The sequence below is a fragment of the Eutrigla gurnardus genome (genome assembly GCF_963514095.1).
Source record: "Eutrigla gurnardus genome assembly, chromosome: 13".
In the NCBI taxonomy this organism is placed as follows: Eukaryota; Metazoa; Chordata; class Actinopteri; order Perciformes; family Triglidae; genus Eutrigla; species Eutrigla gurnardus.
In genome coordinates this window covers 19,833,596-19,859,823 of record NC_139936.1, presented here as the reverse complement: position 1 = coordinate 19,859,823, position 26,228 = coordinate 19,833,596, and the positions used below count along the sequence as shown (strand labels likewise).

General features: G+C 41.9%; 1 protein-coding gene and 1 long non-coding RNA gene across 3 annotated transcripts; both read right to left on the bottom strand.

Moving 5' to 3' along the window:
* Positions 1-6,220: 6,220 nt before the first annotated feature.
* Positions 6,221-9,657, bottom strand: LOC311022996. Its single transcript, XR_014598170.1, has 5 exons — positions 9,581-9,657; positions 8,047-8,223; positions 7,706-7,824; positions 7,395-7,578; positions 6,221-7,062 (listed from the first exon to the last, which is right to left on the bottom strand). It is a non-coding gene; the product is annotated as an uncharacterized lncRNA (long non-coding RNA).
* A 665-nt stretch (positions 9,658-10,322) lies between these two features.
* ckap2l (cytoskeleton associated protein 2-like) lies at positions 10,323-21,939 on the bottom strand. 2 transcript variants are annotated; one of them, XM_084025477.1, is made up of 9 exons: positions 21,799-21,939; positions 20,881-20,947; positions 20,710-20,764; positions 19,221-20,455; positions 18,196-18,391; positions 17,745-17,903; positions 14,544-14,604; positions 13,816-13,978; positions 10,323-10,863 (listed from the first exon to the last, which is right to left on the bottom strand). In XM_084025477.1, the coding sequence occupies exons 1-9, from the start codon at positions 21,839-21,841 to the stop codon at positions 10,557-10,559; spliced, it is 2,286 nt and encodes a 761-aa protein (XP_083881603.1). In that variant the 5' UTR covers positions 21,842-21,939; the 3' UTR covers positions 10,323-10,556. The 2 variants fall into 2 exon arrangements, with proteins under 2 accessions (XP_083881603.1, XP_083881604.1); XM_084025478.1 differs by having other exon boundaries at positions 19,221-20,446.
* Positions 21,940-26,228: the final 4,289 nt, after the last annotated feature.

Sequence of the window (26,228 nt, the reverse complement as noted above, 5' to 3'; positions counted from 1 at the left end):
GCTGAGACTTATTAGGCCGGGTCCAGACCAAGATGACCACAACTGGAACCAAGCAGGTCAAGGAGGTGCAGTAGGCCGAACCATGATCCCCAAAGCTCAGCCCGGAACGGATCATCTCCTTCACGGTCTTTTCATTTTGGGCCTCTGAAGTTCAGTCAATCCCGTGTCCTCTTATTTATATTTTTACTATTTTGTTATGCTATTGCAGCAAAGACACCAAGAAAACAGGACATAACACAACTCTGTCTGACCTCTTCCACTCTTTGGGTGCAGTCGAATAGTCTTTTTTGCTTAGGAAGGTTCCTAACTGAAGAAGTGACCCGGAAGTAAACAAGTGGCCGCCATGATAAGAGCCGTTCGGATTCTCTAAATGCATAGGAAAGGAGCTCCAATGCTTCCTTTCAGAGCTCCTTTAGCATAGGATGCAACGGACCTTCCTATGCGATAGGAAAGGAGATTACGCCGACCCACAATTCTTTGCGAGAGCAACATTTAAAGTGCCGCACACGTCGGCCATTAATGAAAACAAACGATATGTGCATTTACATATTTAATAATGACTTTCATGCAGACATATAGTAATTGGATTAGTGTTGATAAATGTGTGGACAGTGATAATAATTGAATGTTTTTTTTTTATTTATTTCAATCATGTTACAAACTTGACAAAAACTAAACTAAAACCACAAATGAAACGTAAATAAAGTAACCATAAAGCTGCTGGACCTGAAGCCGGTCAGTGAACCAGCTGTTTATAAAACCAACATGTGGAGAAGTGGACGACGTGTTTTTTGTAGTCCATTATTGTAGTTTATCCAGCGCAGAGGCACGTCGATCGCCGGCGCCGATCATCAGCTGTCAATCATCAGCGGCCGCGTTATAATGACGTAGCTTAGTGAAAGTCCGGTCGGATTCTCTGAGCACCGCGGTCGACTATTCCTAAGTCCTTTTGAGTTCTCCTATCGCCTTTCCTTAACCCCGTGACGTTTTCCCCAGAGGTCAAGGAATAGGAGTTAGGAATAGGAGTTAGGACCTTATTTTTTGACTATTCGACTGCACCCTTTGTTTGACTCTTCTCCTCCTGCAGCTCACAGGTGTCTCTACTAATCACCTCCCTTCCCCCACTTTCCTTTCCACTTCCTGTTTCCATTTTTGGGCATTTGCAGGCTGGCTGCTACAGTAGATAAAAAGGGAAATGAACCGTCATCTGCCTTTCAGATAATGGGAATGTGATGTGGCTGTCGGCTACTCTCGCAAGAGTTGGATCGGGTCGTTGTGAATTACAGTGATGAAAGTGAAATACTTGATGCATGGTTCGAGATGTTAAATGTTTTGTTCTTTTGTGTGATTAAAAAGCAGATTAGAACAATGTTTATTTGAATATTTTCAGTTAACTTATTTAGAGCTAGTGGGTTGATAATGGTGTAACCATTGCTATGAGTTGAATACACACATTCCTTTGTGTATTTAAACAAGTGGCATTTTGATTTTCCATTTGGCCAATCTACAATGTACTGAGAAATGTACTGAGAAACACAGTTTATTTATACACCGCATGACCAATCTTACACTGCAACGGTCTGTCTGTGCAAATAAACGACAAAATGCGTCATCCACAGCCTCTATATTGACCCACAGAGACGTTTTGTGGCGTCACGTCCTCATTGGCAACAACAACATCTGTTTTACTAACATGGTAAACATTATCTCTGCTTTAAATCACCGAAGCATGTCCTTTGTGATTATTTAGCTCCAGGAACACTGAAGTGCAGCCTCGCACAGTTGTAAAGAGGTCACCGATAGTTACAAACCTGCAGACAGAGAGACGACTATCACACAGCTCAGTGAAGTCACAGGAATGGAGATCTAAACTACAGTTAAATCAAATCAGAACTATTTGAAGACAACACCAGGGCTGAGGGGAAACGGCTGAAACAGGGTTAAAACACGGAAAAAAAACATGACGGAACTACGTTTGAGCCTCAATTGTGAAAATCTTTAGCAGAACGTCATTCCAACAGCTGAATATTATTTGTGATTATTTTTTACACCGGCACAAGAAAACACGTTCATGTGATATGACGATGTTTTCTTCATTGGCGGCACGGTTTGTGTTGTCCGAGGAGAACTGGTTTGGAGTGTTTTGTCTTGTGATAATCACCGCTGCCGCCACAGAAAGTAACTTATCACTCACACAGAGGAATTAGGTGACTCCATAAACCTCAAAGCAGGTGTGATGGATTTACATGTTTATCAGAATAAAGGTTTCTTCTGCCTCATATAAATATAACTAATAAAACTCGATGATTAAATGCTTGATTGATGACAATGCATAAAGAGGTCTAACAACTATTTCCCCCGCAGGGCCAAGTGGAAACATGCGATCTCATCTGCCTGTCAGGCCTTATGGGCATGTTGTGATTGATAAATGAAAAGATGTGGCTGTCGGCAGGACAGGTTCAAACAGGGTTATAACGTGGAAAAGCACTAGGGAGCTAAACATCACAAGAGCTCGATTTGAGCCTGAATTGCAACAACTACAACAGTCTGATGGGGAGTTTATGGGATGATCACCACACCAGGACACCAGAGAAGGGGACATGCCCTTTCCAGCGGACACAGGGCTGCATCCCAATTCTCGTAATTTGCATCCACGTTCCCCTCGCTTGCACCAGACCATGTGAAGCGAGAGGAGACACCTGCATTCTCCTTTTCTACTGGCAGAATGTGTCAATGTTATTTATTGGAATTTTCATCTGAATGTATAGACATTGTGAACTCAATGCTTAATAACCCAGAATACTACAGATGATATGTCTTTTGAACACTGAGAATTCCATCCATCCATCCATCTTCTACCGCTTATCCTGTATTCAGGGTCGCGGGGGGGCTGGAGCCGATCCCAGCTGTCATTGGGCGAAGGCAGGGTTCACTCTGGACAGGACACCAGTCTATCACAGGGAGACATGTAGAGACAGACAACCAATACGCTCACATTCACACCTACGGGCAATTTAGAGTCATCAATCAACCTATCCCCATCCTGCATGTCTTTGGACTGTGGGAGGAAGCCGGAGAACCCACGCTTACACGGGGAGAACATGCAAACTCCACACAGAAGGAACCCGGGGCCGACCCGGGAATCGAACCCGGGACCCTCTTGCTGTGAGGCGAAAGTGCTACCCACACCACCGTGCAGCAACACTGAGAATTATTCAATTCAAATCTTGAATTATTTCTCCTCAAATGTTGATCCTCGGGGCAGAAATAAGAGCTTTGGGACCGTCTCCAAGATGGCGGACCTTGAACGACTTGAGGTAAATGAGTGAGGAAATACCAAATAAGAGACTTGGGATGTATCCTTTGCACACAGGGAACATGTAAGGGAGACATCTATCAATTTGGGAGTATTGTATAATTTCGGAACGCACAAACCTCATTGATCCCTCCTGCTTGCAAAGTTATGGCCGAGGAACTAAACTCCAAGGTTCGAGCACATTTGCCACACATTGTCCTGCACTCGTTACCCGTCAACCAGACATTGCCAAACCAAATTGCAAATGCAAATGAGTCCAGACCAGCCACTGTAGATGGCCAATCACAACATAGCTGAACAAGCCAATCACAGCGCATTAAAGCAGGTGTTGGCGCAAAATCCTGGCTGTGGGGCTTTGTTTGACTAAAAGAGATTCTCCCACTACCCTTTTAAACATTAATCCACTGAACCATTAAAAATGATTGTGCGCAGACCATCTGGAGCATACAATCCTTCATTCCATATCAAGCAATGCTTGTTTTAAGACAACCACACCCCGTGCTCATGAGTGATCGTTGGAATGTTTACTCTGCTGTACAACTACAGGACACTGTTTGCCCAGCCAACATTTATTATCAGAAACTGCACTGGCGTTGCAGTATTCCCGTCAAGGCTTTTCAAACTCAAACTCACTGACAACATCATAAAACATTACAATCACCGACTCCGAGATTAATGAATGCTCTACTATGTTCACCACTTAGTTGGCACCGTTGCGCACGTTCTCTCTGTGTCATAGTGTCAACAAAAGATAATCACTTTATGACAATAGTCAATGAAATCAGCTACTGTTTTTGGACATTAACTAATAACTAATAACTGCCAGTTGCCACAAATGGAAGTTCCAAAATAAAATAGGAAACCCTTAACATGAATGAAAAACGTGGAACAAGGGAGAAGGTAAGAGCAGAGCAGATCATGACACAAGATGACCAAAATCAAAATCATGTTCTTTGCACCTGTTTTTGGACACTTTTGTCATGGTAACCAGGGTGATGTCTACAAATAGATCTTCCCTTCAGAGCTCTATTGCAACTTTGCAAAAGGGCACGATATTAACAAAGCCTGTTGTTTAGATTATGAAGCTCACAAACTGAAAATGAAGTAAGAAAGAAAGGAGATCACATTTGCAGTGTGCCGTGAACATTTTATATATATTTTTTAAATATGAAACATGCATAAAAAAAAGAACACTATCCAACACGTTACAACCTCCAAATGAGAAATAAGGAAAAGTCTGAGTTGTAGGTGGGTTTCATTTTAATCTGAGACAAATAAAGAAAAATGTCCAAAAGAGTTACATTGCTCAACAAGTGAAGTGATTTCTTTTTGTTGCAGATTCAATTTTAAGCAGCTGTTATTAGGGAGGAACTGCTGCTGATTTGGAGAACACAATCTCATATTGAATCACTACTTAATGTTTTATTTAGCCTCAGAGAATGCTCAGTTGATAGAGTATTATAAATCAATTTAAAACCCATCACTCCCCTCCACAATTATGTCAAGTGAGTAGATAGAATATTGAGAAGTATAAATTGAGAATTTGCTTAAAACAATGGCTGAAGAAATTCATGATAATGGAAGGTGCAAGAGCACCAGACAGGATTTTTTTATATCCATGCAGCATGACAGCCATCTTTTTGCTGAATTACTGCACCGAGACGATGGTGTAGCAGTTAGCACTGTGGCCTCAGAGCCGGGGCCTGCAGCCTCATGCCCTTTTACGAGGATTGGCGGGGTGTTGCTAATTAGGATCAACTGCCTTCAATTTACCAGAACAATAAGAACAAAGCTTTAAGCATGTCATATATCTGGTACTTGTAGTAACCTAGAATTAAGTCAGGAAGGCTGTGTTTTTGCATGCTTAGGCCTGTAATTATCTATGTAGTTTCTCATAAGCCTGCCCTTCACTTATTCTCACAAATGCTCACTCATAACTTCCTTGCTGGCTTTGTCTGGGCTCTCATTCATACTAGCAGCTGCTCCAATCCGCTGTTAAACCTAATCTAATACCATCTACATTCTGCTTCTTTCCATCCAGACTCTCCCTGCCTTTGGTATGTTCCCTCCACATCGACGCCCAGTCCGTGCAGAATCATCAGCTTCCTCGTTTCAGCGGCCTAAAAGTTTCCAAGCATCAGCCGGCAGCGGGGTCTGGACTCCACAGGGGGATTTGCTCAGGGCAGACACCTCTTGGCTACACATCTTCCTGGAGTCTAAGCGCCAAACACTTTCTGTCAAGACTTTATCATCACATACCATCTATGATCCTAATTCACTTGTCTCCGCCTCATTTCAATTCTATTATACTGAGGTTGCATTTTTGGTCAATTTGACCATTTAGGGTGTAATGCTTCTCAGATGTGATGATCAGCCATGACAGTTATTGACGTAGTTTGTGCTTCCAGTCATTTGCAGGTTTCTGGAAGTGAGCTTTGATCCCGGCGCTCACAGTAGCTGTGTGGGAGGCCGTGAGTGACTCTCACATGTTTGTGTCTGGTGTTCAGAGAAAATCAAAAGTGACACACCCTCCTTCAGACATGAGGAGTTGTTGATTTACGCAATAAGAAATATCAGGTATTTTGTCCACCCCCTGCTTTTCTCTCAGTGTAAAACACTGAATGCTGCATTTTGCTCCACAAGTCTCGGGTTTTGGGAGACATCTGGGTTGCACATACATTTGATCGAAGAGCATATTATTGATTATATATTACCTTGGAGCAGATACTTATTAGTTACATGTGAGCTCTCCACAAGGCAGTTAGGATAGGGGGGCATGGCATAGGATGTTATCACTGATTCTGATCAAAAAAATATAAAAAACACTGTCAATAAGTGTGATTGTGGTGAATTTCCATCATCGGGATAATTATGAACATCATCACATGAGAGACTCAGGACACCTTCAAGATAAACAACTGTTTATTAAAAGATGTATTCACAGTTACAGTTATTATTAGTATAAAAACCTTTAAAAAATATATATATAATACATACATTCTTAATGAAGGATAGCGACTAAGTAAGAATGGTCTGGATCAGGCCAGTAAACTGGTCTGGTTTTTGTTTACTGCTAATCAGTGGATCACTGGATCATGAATCTTGTTGTGTCAACTCCAGTCTATTTCAAGGAGATCGATGTGGATCTCAGTCAACAAAAGAACTTTGGGTGGAAAAACGTGCTTCACGGACGTCCAGTATCGGTGATAACCTCCTTCTTCCTTAAATACCAATACATCAAAGGCATATGAGGAACACTTTCACATAAAGGGAAACGCTACCAATTTTACACAAAAAGATCAGTTCAAAAGTCCTGCGGAGAACTGCAGTATTTGTAAGCAGTTGTGTAATATCGTCTAAGTCTCAGGAAGAAAATAAGCCTGCGGATAACGTAGGGATCAAACATGAGTTACAAACATTTAACAGCAGGAAAAGTTCCTCAAAAAGGCAGATTGACTCATATTACAGTAGAGCAAGATGGAGATCAGGTGTTATTGGAGCTTGAACCACACAATTATTTAAGATTAAAAATCAGGATAACTTTTCCAAGGCTCCCCAACTGTATGGAGGTACAATTCTTAATTGCGAATGTATCCCTTTAATTAAGTTTAACAAGATGACACGTATCGCTACCCAAGAATGAAAATTGAAGTTGCCCCGCTGACTCCCCGGTCCAGAGGACTACACGTCGACCTCAGCAGATAGATCTTGATTTCTGAGGAGGATGGTGACGATGAGCAGGTGGCCTGATGAACAAACAGAGAAGGTAAGTGAAGGCCAGTTTTAGGAATACATAAATAGAGACATGACAGTGTTGGTTGGAGGAGGAAGAGAGGAGAGAGGCTGCCTCAGTGTCACTGGCAACTTTAAGGACTATGGAGCATGTGATGCAACCATACACTCTCTGCCATCATCATGCTGCCAAACTATGGGGAAATGTGTTCAGAAGCTTCTACAGACTGCCAAAAGCATAAAAGAAGAGAAGTGATAAGTTCTGTGGGAACATGTTCAGAACATGCAAAAGGGGATTCAAAAATAAGTACAATACAAAAAATAAATCAGAATAATGAAAACGTACCTCATTCGTCCGTGACCTGAACAGGGCAGGTGTCGCGGAGGCAGAAAATCTTTTTTTCGTTACACCATTCTGTTGCAAGGTATCGTTGGTCGACCACAGATTGGAGGGTGTAATGTCTCCCACCTTTTGGGTCAGTTTTCTCAAACCAATGACACGGACTGGACGGGCGATCCTTCCTCTCCAACTGGGAAGATAGAAAATACGTGTGTGATGTGAGTCCAGTATGCTTTGATTCACCGGCGGTGTTGAGTGGATTCCACGTGGATATGACATCCACGTGTGTATATAATTAAAAGATTATTATTATTTACCTGCAGGCTGCCTATTTTATTTGCCAGGGTATAGTCAATATCTCCATGCTTGAAAACGAAAGCCATCTGGTTTTTCTTGTTATTTTCATCCACACATGTCCATATGTACGTCAAAGGTGCTAAAGACAGAAGCAAGACAAAGGATTCAGTTTTTGTCTGCTGCAATAAATTGTCCATAAAAATCCACAATAATTCAAAACCAGATTAAATGAAAACCTCTGATATACAAGACTTTTTAATGCACAATCACAATGTAGTTACTGACTCATGAAATTGATAACTTTGCAGAAGAGTTCATCTGCCGTTCTGAAATAGTGGTGATCGTGAGAAAATAGTTTTACCGTTTTTTTTTTGAGAATCGACAGCACACAGCTTCGGCCCCTCCTTGAGATCCTTGATTGTGGCATAATGGCCTATTTTGTCCGCCAGACGACGCGGCCCAATCTCCCTCAGACGACACGGCCTAATCTCGCTCAGACGACGCGGCCTAATCTCGCTCATGTCTCTTCAGTGGTGTTCTAACATGAGAGGAAGGAGAGAAAAGCAGCTGATTAGAGAGGAACACAGTGTGTAGCATTAAGTGTCAGATCGCAACTGTCTGAATACCCCTCCTCCAGTCATGCCTCCCTTTCCGAGATTGGGGTAATGTGAGCCGGCAAGCGAATAACCGTTGTCCCGCTGTTCACAACACTCAGGGGCTGCTGCCGTTACCAGAAATACAGGATACTTTTTAAGCAACCCAAGTCTCCCATTTGAATACTGAAAAAAACTGACCTGGCTCTGTGACGTTTCCGACTCATCAGCCTTGACTGCATGAATGTGAGATTGTCTTCCATTAACACCTTCTGCAGTGGTATGACCTCCTTTCTAACTACATTTGAGTCGTATGCATGTTTACACACCAGACTGGTTTCCAAAGATGTGTCTTAAAATGTGACTCCCTAAAACTCCCTTGGAAGCATATTCAGGATACTGCAGCTGAACTGTTGACTCTTCAATATGATGCAATCTATCACACCGACTGCAGCGCCTGGATTGCGAAACATACAGTTACTGATCACTGTACTTGATGAATGAAAGCATCCATGCACTTAATCTGTGCAAAATGATCTATCCAAGTTAAAGTTAGGACATGAATGTGGGTTAAATTAAAATTCCTGCCATTGTGCGAGTCAAGAGTTGATGTTTATTTAAGTATATTTGCCTAATATTTTACACTCTTTTATACAAGTCCACTACATTCCAGATATGTTTTATTCCATTATATGTATCACACATTTGCAAACGATTATTCGACTTACGGCATTGGTAAGTTGTTGTCCCCTCTTACTGATATATGTATTTCAATTATTTTTTTAAGAGGAGGATTAAGTGATTTTTTTACAAAGTTCTCGTGTTTTGTATGTAACATCTTAATTTGGAAAATACCTATAGTGAAATACAATATTTCCCTCTGAAACAGTGTCAAAGTGGGCTACACTTTGGTAGTAAATGTATTTAGTTACAATATGTTCTGGCCATTTTCTGCACTTTAAGTACAGTGAGGTAATAATTTAAGTAAGAATTTGAATGAATGTCTTGAATTTTTTTTTTTTTTTTTGCAATTTCTCTCAAGGCGTCTCCTCCTGCACTGCCACCGTGTTTGACTTAGAAACACAGGTACGTTTTTTTACCAGCTATTTTGGCGGGTTTCTGGCAACGGGCGGAAAAAAACCTCTCCTGCAGAACAATAACTCTGCAGGATCAAACGTGACATGCGCGCAATTTTTTCGAGAAGCTGCGCATCCACTCACTGTATGTGAAGCCTGGGTACCAGCCTGCAGGGAGAGGCATGCGAAGCGACCGTGTGCTGGAAATAAGGCAGAAGTTACTTACTGAAGCGTGGGGGTTGTTGTGAAGCCTGTGGACCACGGAGGAGGAGGTGCGGTCGGATCCTTCGGACCGCAGCTACGGGGGAAGCCTTTAAGTAGCAGAAGCGCTCAATGACGCGTCGGAGGCGTGCGCCAAAAAAACACGCAACTCTCCCGGTTTGATAGCGTCCAAGCTGCACAGCAGAAACCGGGAAGCAGTGAACCGTGATGATGGTATGAAGAATAAACAGATACAATCATGACTTCTGGAAATGGGCTTTTAGTTTCAGCACCACAAGCCAAGCGTCATATAGTCCCATTACGTGTCATAGAAGGCAGTGAAGCCAACGCACACCAAACAATCTAGATTGATAATTAGTACTGCAGGCAAGAGGAAAAACTATGCTTTTCTGATTTTTGTGGTGAACTGTCAATACCATCTCTTACCTCATTTCTTTAGTTGAAACATTATTATTGTTTAACTTCCACAATGTCTTTCAGTGTCAATTAACTGGATAATGACATCATTTAGGGGGTATGTCTGTGTGTGTTGTGTGTGGGTGAAAGCTTTTTAAAACAAAATGCCATTACGTCATGTACTCGGTTTTGGTTGTTGACTTAAGAAATAAGGTGCCACAACTAATCCTTCGACAAATCTGGCTCTGCATTTCCGTGTGTGTGTGTGAGAGAGATACAGCTGATGTGCAGGGGAAGCCACATGCCACACAACAGTTAATAAAGCACAAGGTACAGTATATAGATAGTAACAGCCATTTATTTTATTTTATATATACACCAAATTATACAAAAGAATAATGGCACCAAAATGATGATATACCCAATAACGTCTCCATAAGCAAGTGTAAGAGATACCTTACTTTATAAAAGGCATTTTATTGTCTACAACGTCAGGTTCTGTATTTACAAGGACACAACTCACCTTCTTTCAAGTGACAGGGTGAGATCTGACAACACCAAAGAAAGCACACACATTTCATTTGCTAAACACCGTCATCATATACGAGCTGGACGAACACTTTGTCCTTGAGAGCTTCGTTCTGTCTGTAGACGTACATCGGTGTGTTGATAGCAGGCGAGCTGGTTTCCCCGTCCTGCGTTTCACTTCTCTCGTTATCCTCCTCAGAGATCAGGTCATTGTAGGACGCCACGCAGAGGTCGTGGTCCTGGAGGGACACGGGGTATCGGAGGGAGGATCTCTCGATTCGCACCGAGCGTCTAACTGGAGTGAAGAAGCGAACCTCCTGGCCGTTGACCCTCGCCGGGTCCTTCTGTTGGCTTGCAATGCCACTGAAGGGAAAGAAAACAAACTCAGAATTTTCAACTTTATCATCCCTCCAAGAAATAATTGTGACTCAGTTTGAGTACTGCCAGTTCAAAGGTCGATAAGTCGTTATTATAGCGTATATACAGTATATATAGCGTTATTGTGGCGGGCCTACATATCACTCACGAACTCTGGTGACTGTGCCTACATTCTTTTCTCCTAATATTAGAATAAATATACAGTGGATATAAAAAGTCTGTCCCTATTCAACTGCCAGGTTTTCATGATGTAAAGAAATTACAGCAAGACAAATCATTTCAAAACTTTTTACACCTTTAATGTGACCTATAACCTGTACAATGCCATTGAAAAATGAACTGAAACCTTTAAAGGGGAAAAATATAAAATAAAAAACTTAAAATAACCTGGTTGCATAAATATGCACACTCTTAAACTAATACTTTGTTGCAGCACCTTTGGCTTTTATTACAGCACTCAGTCTTTTTGGGTAGGAGCCTATCAGCGTGGCACATCTTGATGTGGCAATATTTGCCCACTCTTCTTTGCAAAACTGCTCCAAATCTGACAGATTGCGAGGGCATCTCCTGTGCACAGCCCTCTTCAGATCACCTCACAGATGTTCGATGGGATTCAGGTCTGGACTCTGGCTGGGCCATTCCAAAGCCTCGATCTTATTCCGGTGAAGACATTCTTTTTGTTGATTTAGATGTGTGCTTTGGGTCATTGTCGTGCTGAAAGATGAAGTTCCTCTTCATCTTCAGCTTTCTAACAGAAGGCCGAAGGTTTTGTGCCAATAATGACTGGTATTCGGAACTGTTCATAATTCCCTCCACCCTGACTAAGGCACCAGTTCCAGCTGAAGAAAAACAGCCCCAAAGCATGATGCTGCCACCACCATGCTTCACTGTAGGTATGGTGTGCTTTTGGTGATGAGCAGTGTTGTTTTTGCGCCAAATATACCTTTTGGAATTATGTCCAAAAAGTTCAACCGTGGTTTCATCAGACCAACACATTTTCCCCCACATGTGTTTGGGAGATTTCAGATGTCTTTTTGCTAAATTAAGCCGAGCTTGGATGTTTTTCTTTGTAAGATATAGCCCAGACAAATGAAGAAGACGGGAGATTGTTGTCACATGTACTACACAGCCAGTACTAGGCCAGAGCTCCTTCAGTGTTGCTGTCGGCCTCTCGGCAGCCTCCCTGACTAGTTTTCTTCTCGTCTTATCATCAATTTTGGATGGACGTCCTGTTCTTGGTAATGTCACTGTTGTGCCATATTTTCTCCACTTGATGATGATGGTCTTCACTGTGCTCCATGGTATATTTTTAAATCCTTGAAAATTATTTTGTAGCCTTCACCTGACTGATATCTTTGAATAATGAGATCCCTCTGATGCTTTGGAAGCTCTCTGCGGACCATGGCTTGTGTTGGAAGATGTGGCTACAAAAATGTCAGAAAAAGCCTAGAACAGCTGAACTTTCTTTGGGGTTGATCAGAGGCACTTAAATTGGTGACAGGTAGTATATATATATATATATATATATTTCACACAGGATAGATGTTTCAGCTGCTCAGTTTGTAAACAAGACTCGGTGAAACCTCGTATCTGGCTGGACCGTGTCTGGTCAATGTGCCTAATTGCAGCTAAGTCAAACTTACATGACCTGTATATATATAAGCAGAAGAAAGATGAGACATGTCTTTTACTCCCTATTTCATATATATATTACTCCCTATATATATATATATATATATTGACCCCGCAGACAAAAATCTGTGGGATAAGCAGAAGAAAGATGAGACATGTCTTTTACTCCCTATTTCAGGAAGTGAAAGACATGTTTCTCACACTCACATGTTTCTCACACAGACCGTCCGTCTACTGGATCTGTTAAACCTACTACAGACTCACCAGGATGGGAAACTCGTTGATCCTACCATTTGTACTACCGGACTGAAAATCTAATTCCTGTACTCATGTTATTTGAAAATAGGGCGTTGGATGGCTAGAGCATTTCACAACAAAGTCCTGCACATGTCCCATTAGACGGGCAAATACCAAATCCCGGCCTCCCTTTTGATATGGGAATGTATCTGTCGGACAAGGCAACATGTTTTAGCAGACGGCATTAACAACTTCATCCAAACACGCTCTATACTGCCTATCTCCAAACAATCATTAGTAGCTACTAGTGCAGTGATTTGCCTGTATTGTTGCTTGCAGCTTTCTCAAGAACGGCTCATCCACACAACTTCACTCAGCACCGTGCTTCTTTAGTGAGTTGTAGCCTGCATGCTGTTGGGCGGTGTGAAAGTAAACAATACAACGATATCAAGACCTCACACTCAACACTCCACTTCCTTGGGTCCATCAGATAAATGGTTGTTGAGAAAATCGCACTTCACACCCACAGACAGGCACTCCTCCTTTGTTCTATTTTCATATATTATTATTATTATTATAAGCTCAACCATGCAGAAGATGTAAAATTGCAACTAACTAATGCTACGCTTAAAGATATGAACCTGCAGGTCGAGGGTTAAGTTAATGGCAAACAAACATGGCTGTTGATAATGTTTGTGCCATAACAGGCCAGGCGTGTAGCTGGCCGTTGTGGCTGTGGACGACAATGTGACATCAGAACGTATCGCCCAGCGGCGCGGTCGCTTCCACATCAAACGTGAGAGGATGGCAGGAAGGAAAAGGGATGTGGTGCTTCTTTTCACATGTCGATGTTGTGACAATAAGGTGCCACTCACAGCGACAAACATTTATGTTTTACACGTTGAACTGTACTCATATTAGCTTTTGTAATTAATTTGTGATTAACGGCCATTGCTCATCCCTAATTTGATCCAAGCTTATTTCATCACTTTCTGACTCAACATTTTAAACTGGTCCGCATGCAAAAGACAATAGTTACTGGAAGTTGCGATGACGACTCAACCGTACCCAGGAGTTGCTGTAATCTTGTACTTTACTACAGACGAGTCTCCTTTCTCTCCACAAATGAGAGCTCTGACAGGCTTCGGAGTCATCACTGTGTTGTTGATACTCTCTGGAGTCTCGTCACTGGTTGAAAATTGTTCATCCTCCTCCTCATTCACAGCGGGAGCTGAAAGAACATGCATACATGAAGTTAATGCCAGTAATTACAAAATAAATTAAACCTGAGAGCTGCATGAATTGATCTTTTGGCCAATAAGCTGTAAACATTGACATGTTATGATCTCAAAGTGGCAATTGTGTGAGCAAACAGATGCTCATTCACACATGTAGAAGTAAAAATAAATAACCAATCTGATCAACAACAGCACTGTGTTGAATTAATGTAAGACCAGGGGGCACCAGAGTGGAACCAAAATATATAAAATAGAGGGACCTCCCAGATAAGACCTGTGGAGATGCAAACAAATAAGAGACAGAGGTAGCAAAAACTGGGTGCTGCAAATGGCCTACATGCAGGCTTTGACTTGAAAACACTAAAGACAAATGTAGCATGATTTATGGCACCTACAAAACAATGAAAACAGCAAATAATTCACTTAATGTGTTGCTAGTAAAAAAAAAAAAGGACAAGGCATTGTTAGCTAGCTTCCTAGCAACACAGTTCATCATATAAGACATCTTAATGGTGTAAAACCATAATGGTTACAAACATGGCATGCAGGTTAAATTACCTTGGATCTCGTCTTTTTTCTTCAGTATCTCAAAAACCACCACGCGCAGCTCGTCTACCGGCTAAAATAAAGTAGAAGCACAGCTATTTAACAGAAGCAGGGAGAAGAATATAGGACATGAAATACAACAAAAGAGAAAAGACGCAACAATATAAAAGAAAATGCACAGATGGGTTGGGAAAAAAATACAAAAATAAAAAAACTGAGGGCTTCAAAAAAGGAACCTACCCGACACTGAAATTAAAGACAGCTGAAGCATATAAAAGAAGAGTGTCTTCAGTACACCAAATCGAAAAAAATTCAAATCTAGATTCGATCAACTGAGCATGTGGGGTAAGAGGGGAAAAAAAATGCATTTTAAAGATTTATTACAAAGAACAAAGCAATCAGGAGGCTTAGCCCTTCAAAATATCCAGCTCTATTATTGGCTAAGTGCTCCATCTACAGAGACTCCAGCATGGCTTTGTTTATTGAATCTCCACACTGTGGTAAAACCTCACTACAGGCTTTACTTGGTTCAGCTCTTCCATTGCATACCATAATTTTAATCCTGCAGTATCATCCTCTCAGAATCTGGCTATAGTGTAGGAAAAGGTTTGGGTTAATTCAGGCACCAATTTACTCTAATCACATATTCCCTTCCTCCAGATATACACAGTTTTAAGGACTTGTATATTGATAAAATATTGGTGTCATTTACCCAAAAATGGAATATCGCATAAACCCATTTATTCCATTATTTACAAATTCAGAATTTGTAAATAACTTTCTGACACACTGTATATGGACACGCTGTCCACCCTTCCATAACTATTTGTGTTAAACTCAAACTAAATAACAATACAAGCTGGCTACAACCGTGACTGATGTATTCATTTATACTAATGTATGTGGGGTTTTTGGTTGTCGGTTTCATGCTTTGTTTGTTTGTTTTCTTTTTGTGCGGCGGGAGGCGGGGGGTTGTTCAAAATAAATAAAAAATAAAGTCAACATGCAAACGTTTCTTCTTTTGTATTTTGGTATCCTTCACTGAATGTATTTCACTGTTATAATGTTGGAAAAATCCCAAATAATGAATGAATGAATGCTTTATTTCAAACGTGAATAATACATTACAGTTGAAGCACTAGTCGCTAAAAGCCTTTGTATGTTTGAAAAGCAGTAGGAAGAAGCATTTAGCTTATTAATTCCTACCCCTTCTCCACTTAGTACCTAGTACTATAGGTTATCCTACTTCCTGTGTATCCTGTTTTTTTATACTTTCAACAAACAAACAACAACACCATAACTACTTGTGTCAAAATAAATAAAATAAATGACAAGTACGGCAAAATGTGAGAACCCTAGTGTTTGTCATACCCCTCTTCTTCCCTGTACCGTGTAAATACCATCTGTTTGGACCGCTGTTTGTATTTGCTCATGGTTGGACATTGTCTGAGCTCCTCCGCTAGTCTGTTCCACAGTTTTACTCCACATATTGAAATACAAAAGGATTTTAAAGTTGTCTGTGTGATATTTTCTCTTTGTCTTTTGGGGCAGGCTCACAGCAATGAAATGGTGCCAAAAAAGCAAACGGTCATGTGTCACTCTCTGCAACTGGCAGCTTTATAGAACAGGTCCCTGAACGGCAGTTTACACAGCCGAATATTCTGCAGCTCTGGCCGGTCAATGATGAAGCCTGAGCTGTCAGGCACTGAGAGGTCGAGTAAAATGCTAATGTTGTGTTGAAGCCGTTCAATAATTTCAGGGTCACTATATTGGATGTTTTCATTTTCTGTTGCGCATGATTACAAAGCAAAAATTTCAATAAAACAAGTTTAATTAAACAAGTGCTGATATGAAACTTTAGTTCATAATACTGACCAAAATAATCTTTGTAAATATATAAGAAAAAGAAAAACTCGACTGGATGAACTAAACATAAACGGAAGATTTGTCTCACGGAAGAACTGTCTCATGGATGCAAATTTAAACGCAATACTGCCTGAATCCAGGGGTCCGTTTCACAAAGCAGGTTTAGTGAAAACCTTGAGTTAGTTAACCCTGAGATGAGGGAAACTCTGGTTTTTCGGTTTCACAAAGCCAGTTCAGCATAAATCTGAGTCAGTTACCCGGGTAACATACTCCGTGAACCTAACCTGCTCGCTAGCAGGTTTGCTTCAACAAACCCTTAGTTTCTCCCTACATGTCTCCGCCTTTTTCCGGAATCTGAACCAACTCTGAAAAATTGTGCCGTCCTTTCATCGTCAAGCTAATCGATATGGAAATAAAAGTGATTCTAGCAGCTTTGCGTCGGGAGAGGATTTTGATTACCTTTCCTTCCAATCACATTAGATATTATCTAAACAATATTCTCCGACATTTTCAACATTTCATATCGCCGACATAATCCGCAACCAGATTCTTTGTGGAGCTAGCTTTTTTGCGAACAGGAGATTTATGAAATGTTTTAGTACATTTCTGTGTTGAAATATCTGCTTATATTTACTGTTTAATATGTGAAATATGATTAAAATCATATGCCTTAGTCAACGTAGTTGCGCAATATTCTTATGCTTAATTTTCAACTGACGTCACTTTCTTTCTGTGCCTGGGGGGATTACACCCAATGAAAATGATAATTTATTCAGTGCTCTACTTTGTGAACTACAGGAGTTGAACCCCTGTCACTTGCGCCGTGGGCGGTGTTGCTAACCATTACACCACAGTGTCGCTGTGCAAGTCTGAAAATAAAGACTTATTACCTTTAGATCAATCGACTGTTTCATTCAGTTATACACATTAGATTGGGCAGTAATTGTCTGCCATGCCAACTATCGCTACTTTGCTGCAGTTACGTTGCTCCGCTTTCTCTGGATGAGCTCGTTTTCTACATAAACACTCGGTAATATCTAATAACGCTCTCCCCGTTGCCATGGTGAATCGTAGTATCGGAGCTCCATTGATGATGGCTTTATAGAGTCGGCAGGCACGTAACTCAGAGTTTACATACTCAGAGTTGACTGAACTAATTCAAAACCGCTGTTCTGAAACCGAAAACTCAGAGTTGCCCATCTCAGAGTTGGTCAACTCAGAGTTCAGGGTTAGGTTCAGAGTTTGTTGAACCTGCTTTGTGAAACGGGCCCCAGGTCTGCTCGCTAAGAACGTGACAGTCTGTAAACATCAACATATTTCTGCAGTTGAAGATCATGGATGACTTACCTCCAACACAACACCAACAGCTTCTTCAAACAAGGGCAGGACATCCAGGTTGCCCTCTTGCTCCATCAGGCGGGCCTGACATATCCAGTATTTGGCAAATTTCTTGGACACTGCTGGCAGCCGTGAGAGAACCTCCTTCACCTGGCCTGAAGGGCAACCCTGTGGGTGCAAGGAAGTCTCCAGTCAAACTCACACAGTAGAAGAAGGGACATCAGTACGCTCCAACCGTAGTGCGTGTGCATGACCAACCGTCATCTGAAACCCCGTGCCCCCACACCCCTCTCATGTTGTATTTAAGTGGCCGTCGACAAACAATCTGACAATTATGACCACTTCACCCCCCCCCTTCCCATCTAAAATTGATTTAATCCCCCTCTGATTATACAGAACCCGTCAGACAATGTCCACCACATAAAGAAAGGAAAGAAATTCGTCACTCTATGACTTGTACCTCTTCAAGCAATTTGATGCAGTCAGCCAGGGATCTGTCCACGGCAGAGATGAGGGAATGGGCCTCTTCTTCCTGATTCATGATGTCCCAGAAAGGCTGGGGTACCGCCACGGTGCGCCTGACCTGAGGTTTCACCGGCATTGGGGGACGCTTGTAGGAAATTCCCTTTGCTTCCCGCCATTCCTGTAGTTTTTTCCTTCACACCAAACAGTAGAGCAGAGGGCAAAGTTAAAAGTCAACATTTGAAATCCTTTTATTTATTTTTTTTCACTTTATTGGACAGTACAGCAGAGAGACACAGGTAACAAGTGTAGAGGAAGGTTGAACCAGCCAGTGCACTTTTTGATGGCACTTCAGGCCTTTGTGTCCAGGTCTGCATATATTTTATGTCCAACAATTAATTTAACAAACAAAAAGGATCAAAGTATGACAAATACACTGAACTGTTCTGTCTGAAACACAGGATCCATAGACCACGGTAATATGTGTGTGCATTATCATCATCAATCAAATCTGAATTATCACTCGCTCAGATTGGGTCGGGAGACAAAAAACAATTTGGACATCCTGAACAAAGAAATTCTAAATATCAGATTGTGAATGGCTATGGGGTGATACTAATAACTAATAATTATGTCCTGTTAGTAATTTCCTGACAGCACCATTGCCTATCATTAGTGGAATTACTGAAACCATTCCCTGTCCACCCACATGGATGTAATCCCTGCCAAGCAGAATGAAGCATGGTAACATTATCTGGTTAGATGTTGGACGTGTACAGACAGAATCCTGTTTAAGTAAACCTTTTATTCAAACACTCACAAAGTTGTTGGCAAATATTTTGCTGTCACCCTATCTTTAAAGCAATTAAACTTGGCATTAAATGCTTGGTCTGATTGTCTTATTCTTTGAGTAAATCTTTCTTGCTCCAAATACAACAAAAAGGTAGTAGAAAAACAGAAGTTTATCCCTCAAACTTAAGAAACAAGATTGTTTCGGTATTGTAGTTGTACTCTTCTACTTACATTCTTTCCTCCTGGGCAGCAGTAAGTTTCTTTCCCTCAGTCTGGGGTATGACCCTGACTGGGGCCTTTGGTGTTTTCGTGTTTGCAGCCTGACCGGTATGGTTGATGGTGCTCCCGGCCCGTGGCACTGTCTGGCACATCACTGGAGCGCTCGTTCTTTTTATACCCATTTGAGTTGGAGGGGCATTTTTTGATTTCTGTCCCCTTTTGCCGTCCGTCTCTTTACATGTCTTGGTTTTCCCTCGCTGCTCAGCCACAGGAACTCGTGTAAACCCGCTGAGTGACCTGGAGCTGCACCTGCTCGTTGGCACAGAGGATGTTCGGGAGGGGAGTTTGCATGGTTGGCCATTTTTCTGGCCCTCACAGTCAGATCTCTGCTTTGTGGACGTGTCTGCTTGCTGACCTGCTGCCCATACTCTCCCCTCTGGCTTCATAGGGGCACTTGTGCACTTGGAGGTGGTGGGCATTGATTTCAGTCCACTTGATATTTGAGTGTTACAAGATGGCTGAGAATTTTTACCCAAAAGTAGTTCAGAGTTACATTTGCTCTGATTTCTAACTTTAATCCCAGCTCTTGCCCTTTCATGGTTGTTTAGTGCAGTGGAAGGTATTGTTTTACTCTGAGCCATGGCAGACCTCTGGGAAACAGGAACTGATGACAAGGTACGAGACCGCACCTTGCTAGCCACAGAAGAAGTGGTGGTGGTGGGACCAGCTGCTGTGGCACAGGTGTTTGGTAAGTTTTGGATTCGACTGTTTGTTGGATGAGTCATTGCAGGAATAAGTCCTGTTTTTGTTTTGACCATGGGGCCGAGACTCATCCTGACACTGTCAGTCTTTGTTGGACATGGCCAAGGAGCATTTGAGCCACTGCTGAATTTGCTGCTCAGTTTTGTTACACCTGTATGAGCTGAATTGGAGACGACTTTGACAGAGGATGGTATTCCTGTATTTGGCTGCTTTTTCAGAGGCCTGGCTGCGTTCGGATCAAATCTGGAGGACACATTGTACGTTCTTGTCAGCACAGGGTTTTGATTACGTTTTTGCTGTGCTGGTTCAATAGTTGCAGATGGACGAGCAGAATTTTTCCATCTAGACAGGGTGCCGGCTTTTACATTAACTTTGTCACGAACACCAAATGCTTCTCTGGAAGTGTATTTTGTGGATTGAGCAACCAGAGTTGGATTTTTTCTTATTCCATCAGATGGAGCCCTGTTCTCTTTTCCCTGAACAACCTGTCACAACAAAAGCATAAATGGGAAACATGAGACACAAATGATAATGCGGTTGAAATATTATGCCAACTCAGCACAGTATCATCTTTTAAAGTGCTTCAGTTTAGGCAGTTGTTTAGGCACACTTGAGTTCATTTTGGCATTCTGATTTGTTGGTGATGAATGGAATGACTTTAAATGGGGAGAGCCCTGTTATCCCTCTGACAAAATAAATAAATAAATACACACACACACACACACACAGTCACACCCACCTTTAGTGAAGACGCCACAGATTTCTTAATCTGACAGTCGTCATGGAGGGTTGGCCTGATGGGTCAAAGTGAGTTCATTAATTTATCCTAGATGTTAACAATATAATAAAATACAAACAACAACATTTGATTAAACAGACTGTTAAAGAGTTGTCATGTTTTTTTTCTTACTTAGGGTAGGGCTGTTTCAGCTTTCCTTTTCCTGCCAAGTATTCCATCAACTTCTGCTTACGCAGCTCTGTGAGAAATAAAATACACAAGTCAGCATCAGTTCTTTTTTTTTTTTTAATTAAACTCAACTGTAAATTCCATTTTAAAGATTTATGCTTGGTGTTTGAACTAAAATAAAGTAGGCCTAATATTGAGACACACATGAAGAACTTAATAAATATCTGTATACATATCCAGTGTAGGTGCAAAAATCCACATTAAAAATACTTGGAAGAGCTCGTTCAGTTGACTTACAAACTAAAACATTCACATCATTTTTAAATAGTGTGTTTATGACCCAACACTACAGTTAAATTCCTCATACTGGATGCAGCAAAGACAATAAGCTAATACAGTTTCTCTAAGAAGTCTGCTGAGCTCTAATAAACAGAATATGCATTTCAAATGCGTGACTAATTTAGCAGACACTTGCTGCAGATTGGTGATACACGTAGCTTGCATTGGAAAAGGCACTGACCACTACGATTACATAATCGATTAGATAATCTGACAGTTGATCTGCAACAGTTATGATTGATTACTCGTTTAAATAAATATTATTTTAACAAAAACTGCCAACAACTGATAGTGTGCTGCTATTCTTTGTCTATGATCAGATAAATATATTTTGGACATTTTGCTCCTTTGTGTTTCTAAGACATAAGTATAACGCTACTAAAACCAGTACCATGGCGTCAATGTATTTACCTAGATAAGAATATATTTTTACAGTTATTAACACGTAACATTAAGGCTAACGCTAAGGTTTACTATCTGAGAGCTAGCGTTAGCGGTTAGCTAGCCAAGCCAAGGGGACGCTAACAAATGCTATCGCTAACAAACATAATCAGCTTCAATACAACATTAAAACTCGCTAACCTTTTCTGGAAAGTACCGACACGGTCTTTTCTCCTTCTTCCATATCTATCAGATTTCGGTTTCTTGTCTTGACCAGATAAATGTGGCTATTAAAAGGATAGCTGGACGTGTTGCGGTAGTTCAGAACACGTTAAAGTAACGTTTGCTCCATAACAAATGAGCTCGCGTATCCGGTTTTGAAATTGCCGGGAGTGAACGCCTCCTCTTCTCTGATTGGACGATTTGAAATTTCAAAAAAAGTGACCTCACATGCTCAAAAAGGCTGAGCTGATTTAATCAGAAGATGTACCCACCATCACACCATGGTGAGGACATACAAGAAATTTTACTTTTAAATATATTATATTTTATTATATATTATAATATTTTAAATGCATTACCATATATATATATATATATATACACTCAACAAAAATAAACGCAACACTTTTGTTTTTGCTCCCATTTTTCATGAGATGGACTTGAAGATCTAAAATTCATTCCAGATACACAATATTACCATTTCTCTCAAACATTGTTCACAAATCAGTCTACATGTGTGATAGTGAGCACTTCTGCTTTGCTGAGATAATCCATCCCACCTCACAGGTGTGCCAAGATGCTGATCTGACATCATGATTAGTGCACAGGTGTGCCTTAGACTGTCCACAATAAAAGGCCACTCTGAAATGTGCAGTTTTTTGCTTTATTGGGGGTCTGGGGACTCAGAACCAGTCAGTATCTGGTGTGACCACCATTTGCCTCATGCAGTGCAACACATCTTCTTCGCATAGAGTTGATCAGATTGTCAATTGTGGCCTGTGGAATGTTGGTCCACTCCTCTTCAATGGCTGTGCGAAGTTGCTGGATATTAGTGGGAACTGGTACACGCTGTCGTATACGCCGGTCAAGCACATCCCAAACATGCTCAATGGGTGACATGTCCGGTGAGTATGCTGGCCATGCAAGAACTGGGACATTTTCAGCTTCCAAGAATTGTGTACAGATCCTTGCAACATGGGGTCGTGCATTATCTTGCTGAAACATGAGGTGATGTTCATGGATGTATGGCACAACAATGGGCCTCAGGATCTCATCACGGTATCTCTGTGCATTCAAAATGCCATCAATAAAATGCACCTGTGTTCTTCGTCCATAACAGATGCCTGCCCATACCATAACCCCACCACCACCATGGGCCACTCGATCCACAACATTGACATCAGCAAAGTGCTCACCCACACGACGCCACACACGCTGTCTGCCATCTGCCCTGAACAATGTAAACCGTGATTCATCCGTGAAGAGAACACCTCTCCAACGTGCCAGACGCCATCGAATGTGAGCATTTGCCCACTCAAGTCTGTTACGGCGACGAGCTGGAGTCAGGCCAAGACCCCGATGAGGACGACGAGCATGCAGTTGAGCTTCCCTGAGACGGTTTCTGACAGTTTGTGCAGAAATTGTTTGGTTATGCAAACCAATTGTTTCAGCAGCTGTCTGAGTGGCTGGTCTCAGACGATCTTGGAGGTGAACCTGCTGGATGTGGAGGTCCTGGGCTGGTGTGGTTACACGTGGTCTGCGGTTGTGAGGCCGGTTGGATGTACTGCCATATTCTCTGAAACGCCTTTGGAGACGGCTTATGGTGGAGAAATGAACATTCAATGCACGAGCAACAGATCTGGTTAACATTCCTGCTGTCAGCATGCCAATTGCACGCTCCCTCAATGCTTGTGGCATCTGTGGCATTTTGCTGTGAGACAAAACTGCACATTTCAGGGTGGCCTTTTATTGTGGACAGTCTAAGGCACACCTGTGCACTAATCATGATGTCAGATCAGCATCTTGATGTGGCACACCTGTGAGGTGGGATGGAATGAAATCTGGAATGAATTTTAGATCTTTAAGTCCATCTCATGAAAAATGGGAGCAAAAACAAAAGTGTTGCGTTTATATTTTTGTTGAGTGTATATGTAGAGGATGATATTCCTGGTGTGTGGCCTATGGAATAAAACATTTGTGTTTTTTGTTATTTTGGTATACAGTCCTATAACGCCCTCCAGAGGGGAGCAGTTGGTAATGTTGACTCCAGGCCTGCAGGCTTTTATGGCAAGCCGTTTTAACATTTAATCGAACCACACTGCTATCAGTAATTATATTTTAGATATCCATAATAGCATTAAATGGTAATTAAAGATATCCACAATACATTCTTACTAGTAAAAATGATATTTTAAGATATCTACAACTTTGATTGTACTAGTCAAAATTAAATTTAAGATATCTAAAAATCCTTAAAGGAAAACACCACCGCATTTCCATACTGAACTATGTTATGCTCTGATGTTAGACGAGGTGATACATACCTCCCTCTCCTCTGTGCGTGCACTCAATGGCTCTTGCGCGCACTCCGCGCAGCGCTAATTTGCTAGCATGTAGCTTGTCCCAGTATATTCCTTAGGATCCAAAGGGGGGTGAAGTTAGAAGCGACCAAGCACTTCCACGTTGTCCCTATTTAAATACGGTTACGTGAGTAGTTACACGACCCAAGTTTGGTTACACAAAATGAAACATGCCAATTTTTCTAAGCGGATAACAAGGATAACTATATAGTATGGCGGAATAACAACTGGAAGCACTTCGACGTCGGCGCAGTAATATCATCACTCCGCTCCCCCTCTTACTTCCGTCAATAGAACCTACGTGACCTGCACGCCGTCGCCTGCACTACCTGTAGTAGTTTGTGCACAGTTGAGGAAGCATCAGGTTGTAGTAAGATAGTTTGTGAACAATCAAACATCATGGTTATAACGTGCATCGTACAGGGTTGTGAAAACAAGCAGAAGGTATATAGTCCCGTCATGTTTTGAGTGATGATATTACTGCGCCGACGTCGCAGTGCTTCCAGTTGTTATTCCGCCATACTATATAGTTATCCTTGTTATCCGCTTAGAAAAACTGGCATGTTTCATTTTGTGTAACCAAACTTGGGTCGTGTAACTACTCACGTAACCGTATTTAAATAGGGACAACGTGGAAGTGCTTGGTCGCTTCTAACTTCACCCCCCTTTGGATCCTAAGGACAAGCTACATGCTAGCAAATTAGCGCTGCGCGGAGTGCGCGCAAGAGCCATTGAGTGCACGCACAGAGGAGAGGGAGGTATGTATCACCTCGTCTAACATCAGAGCAGAACATAGTTCAGTATGGAAATGCGGTGGTGTTTTCCTTTAAAAAGTATAAGTGGCCGTTTTAACATTTAATAGCTAGACTGAATATGTATTGCAGATATCTGTAATTCAATTCTTCCTAGTCAAAAAGAACATTTCAGATATCCACAATGACATTCTTCCTATCCACAATTGTCATTTCAGATATCCACAATGGCATTCTTCCTAGGACAAATTACGTCACTTTTGCCATTCATGTGTATTGGGCTTTCAATTTCAGATATCCACAATTACATTCTTGATATCTAAGAACATTCTGGATATCTGCAATTGAATTCTTACTAGGAAAAACTCCCATTTCTTCAATCCAATTGTTACTAGTCATAATTTAAATTTATTTTAAATGGCGTCCTGTCTACCTGTCAACAGATATCAACAATACATTTGTGGATATCTGCAATTGTATTGTTCCTAGTCACAATTCCATCGATCCATCCATTTTCTACCGCTTATCCTGTATTCAGGGTCGCGGGGGGCTGGAGCTGATCCCAGCTATCATTGGGCGAAGGCAGGGTACACCCTGGACAGGACGATAGTCACAATTCTAATTGTAGATATCTGAAATTACATTTCTACTAGTCATAATATGAATGACCGGAAAAAGGTGGCTTGCTCCCTCCAGGTCGGGGGGGAGTTCCTGCCTCAAGTGGAGGAGTTTAAGTATCTTGGGGTCTTGTTCACGAGTGAGGGAAGGATGGAACATGAGATTGACAGGCGGATCGGTGCAGCGGCTGCAGTAATGCGGTCGCTGTATCGGTCCGTCGTGGTAAAGAGAGAGCTGAGCCGAAAGGCGAAGCTCTCGGTTTACCGGTCAATCTACGTTCCTACCCTCACCTATGGTCATGAACTTTGGGTCATGACCGAAAGAATAAGATCCCGGATACAAGCGGCCGAAATGAGCTTCCTCCGTAGGGTGGCGGGGCGCTTAGAGATAGGGTGAGGAGCTCCGTCACACGGGAGGAGCTCGGAGTAGAGCCGCTGCTCCTCCACATCGAGAGGAGCCAGTTGAGGTGGCTCAGGCATCTGTATCGGATGCCCCCTGGACGCCTCCCTCGGGAGGTGTTCCAGGCATGCCCCACCGGGAGGAGACCCCGAGGAAGACCCAGGACACGCTGGAGTGACTATGTCACCCGGCTGGCCTGGGAACGCCTTGGGGTCTCCTCCCGGAGGAGCTGGGGGAAGTGTCCGGGGAGATGGAAGTCTGGGCGTCCCTGCTCAGGCAG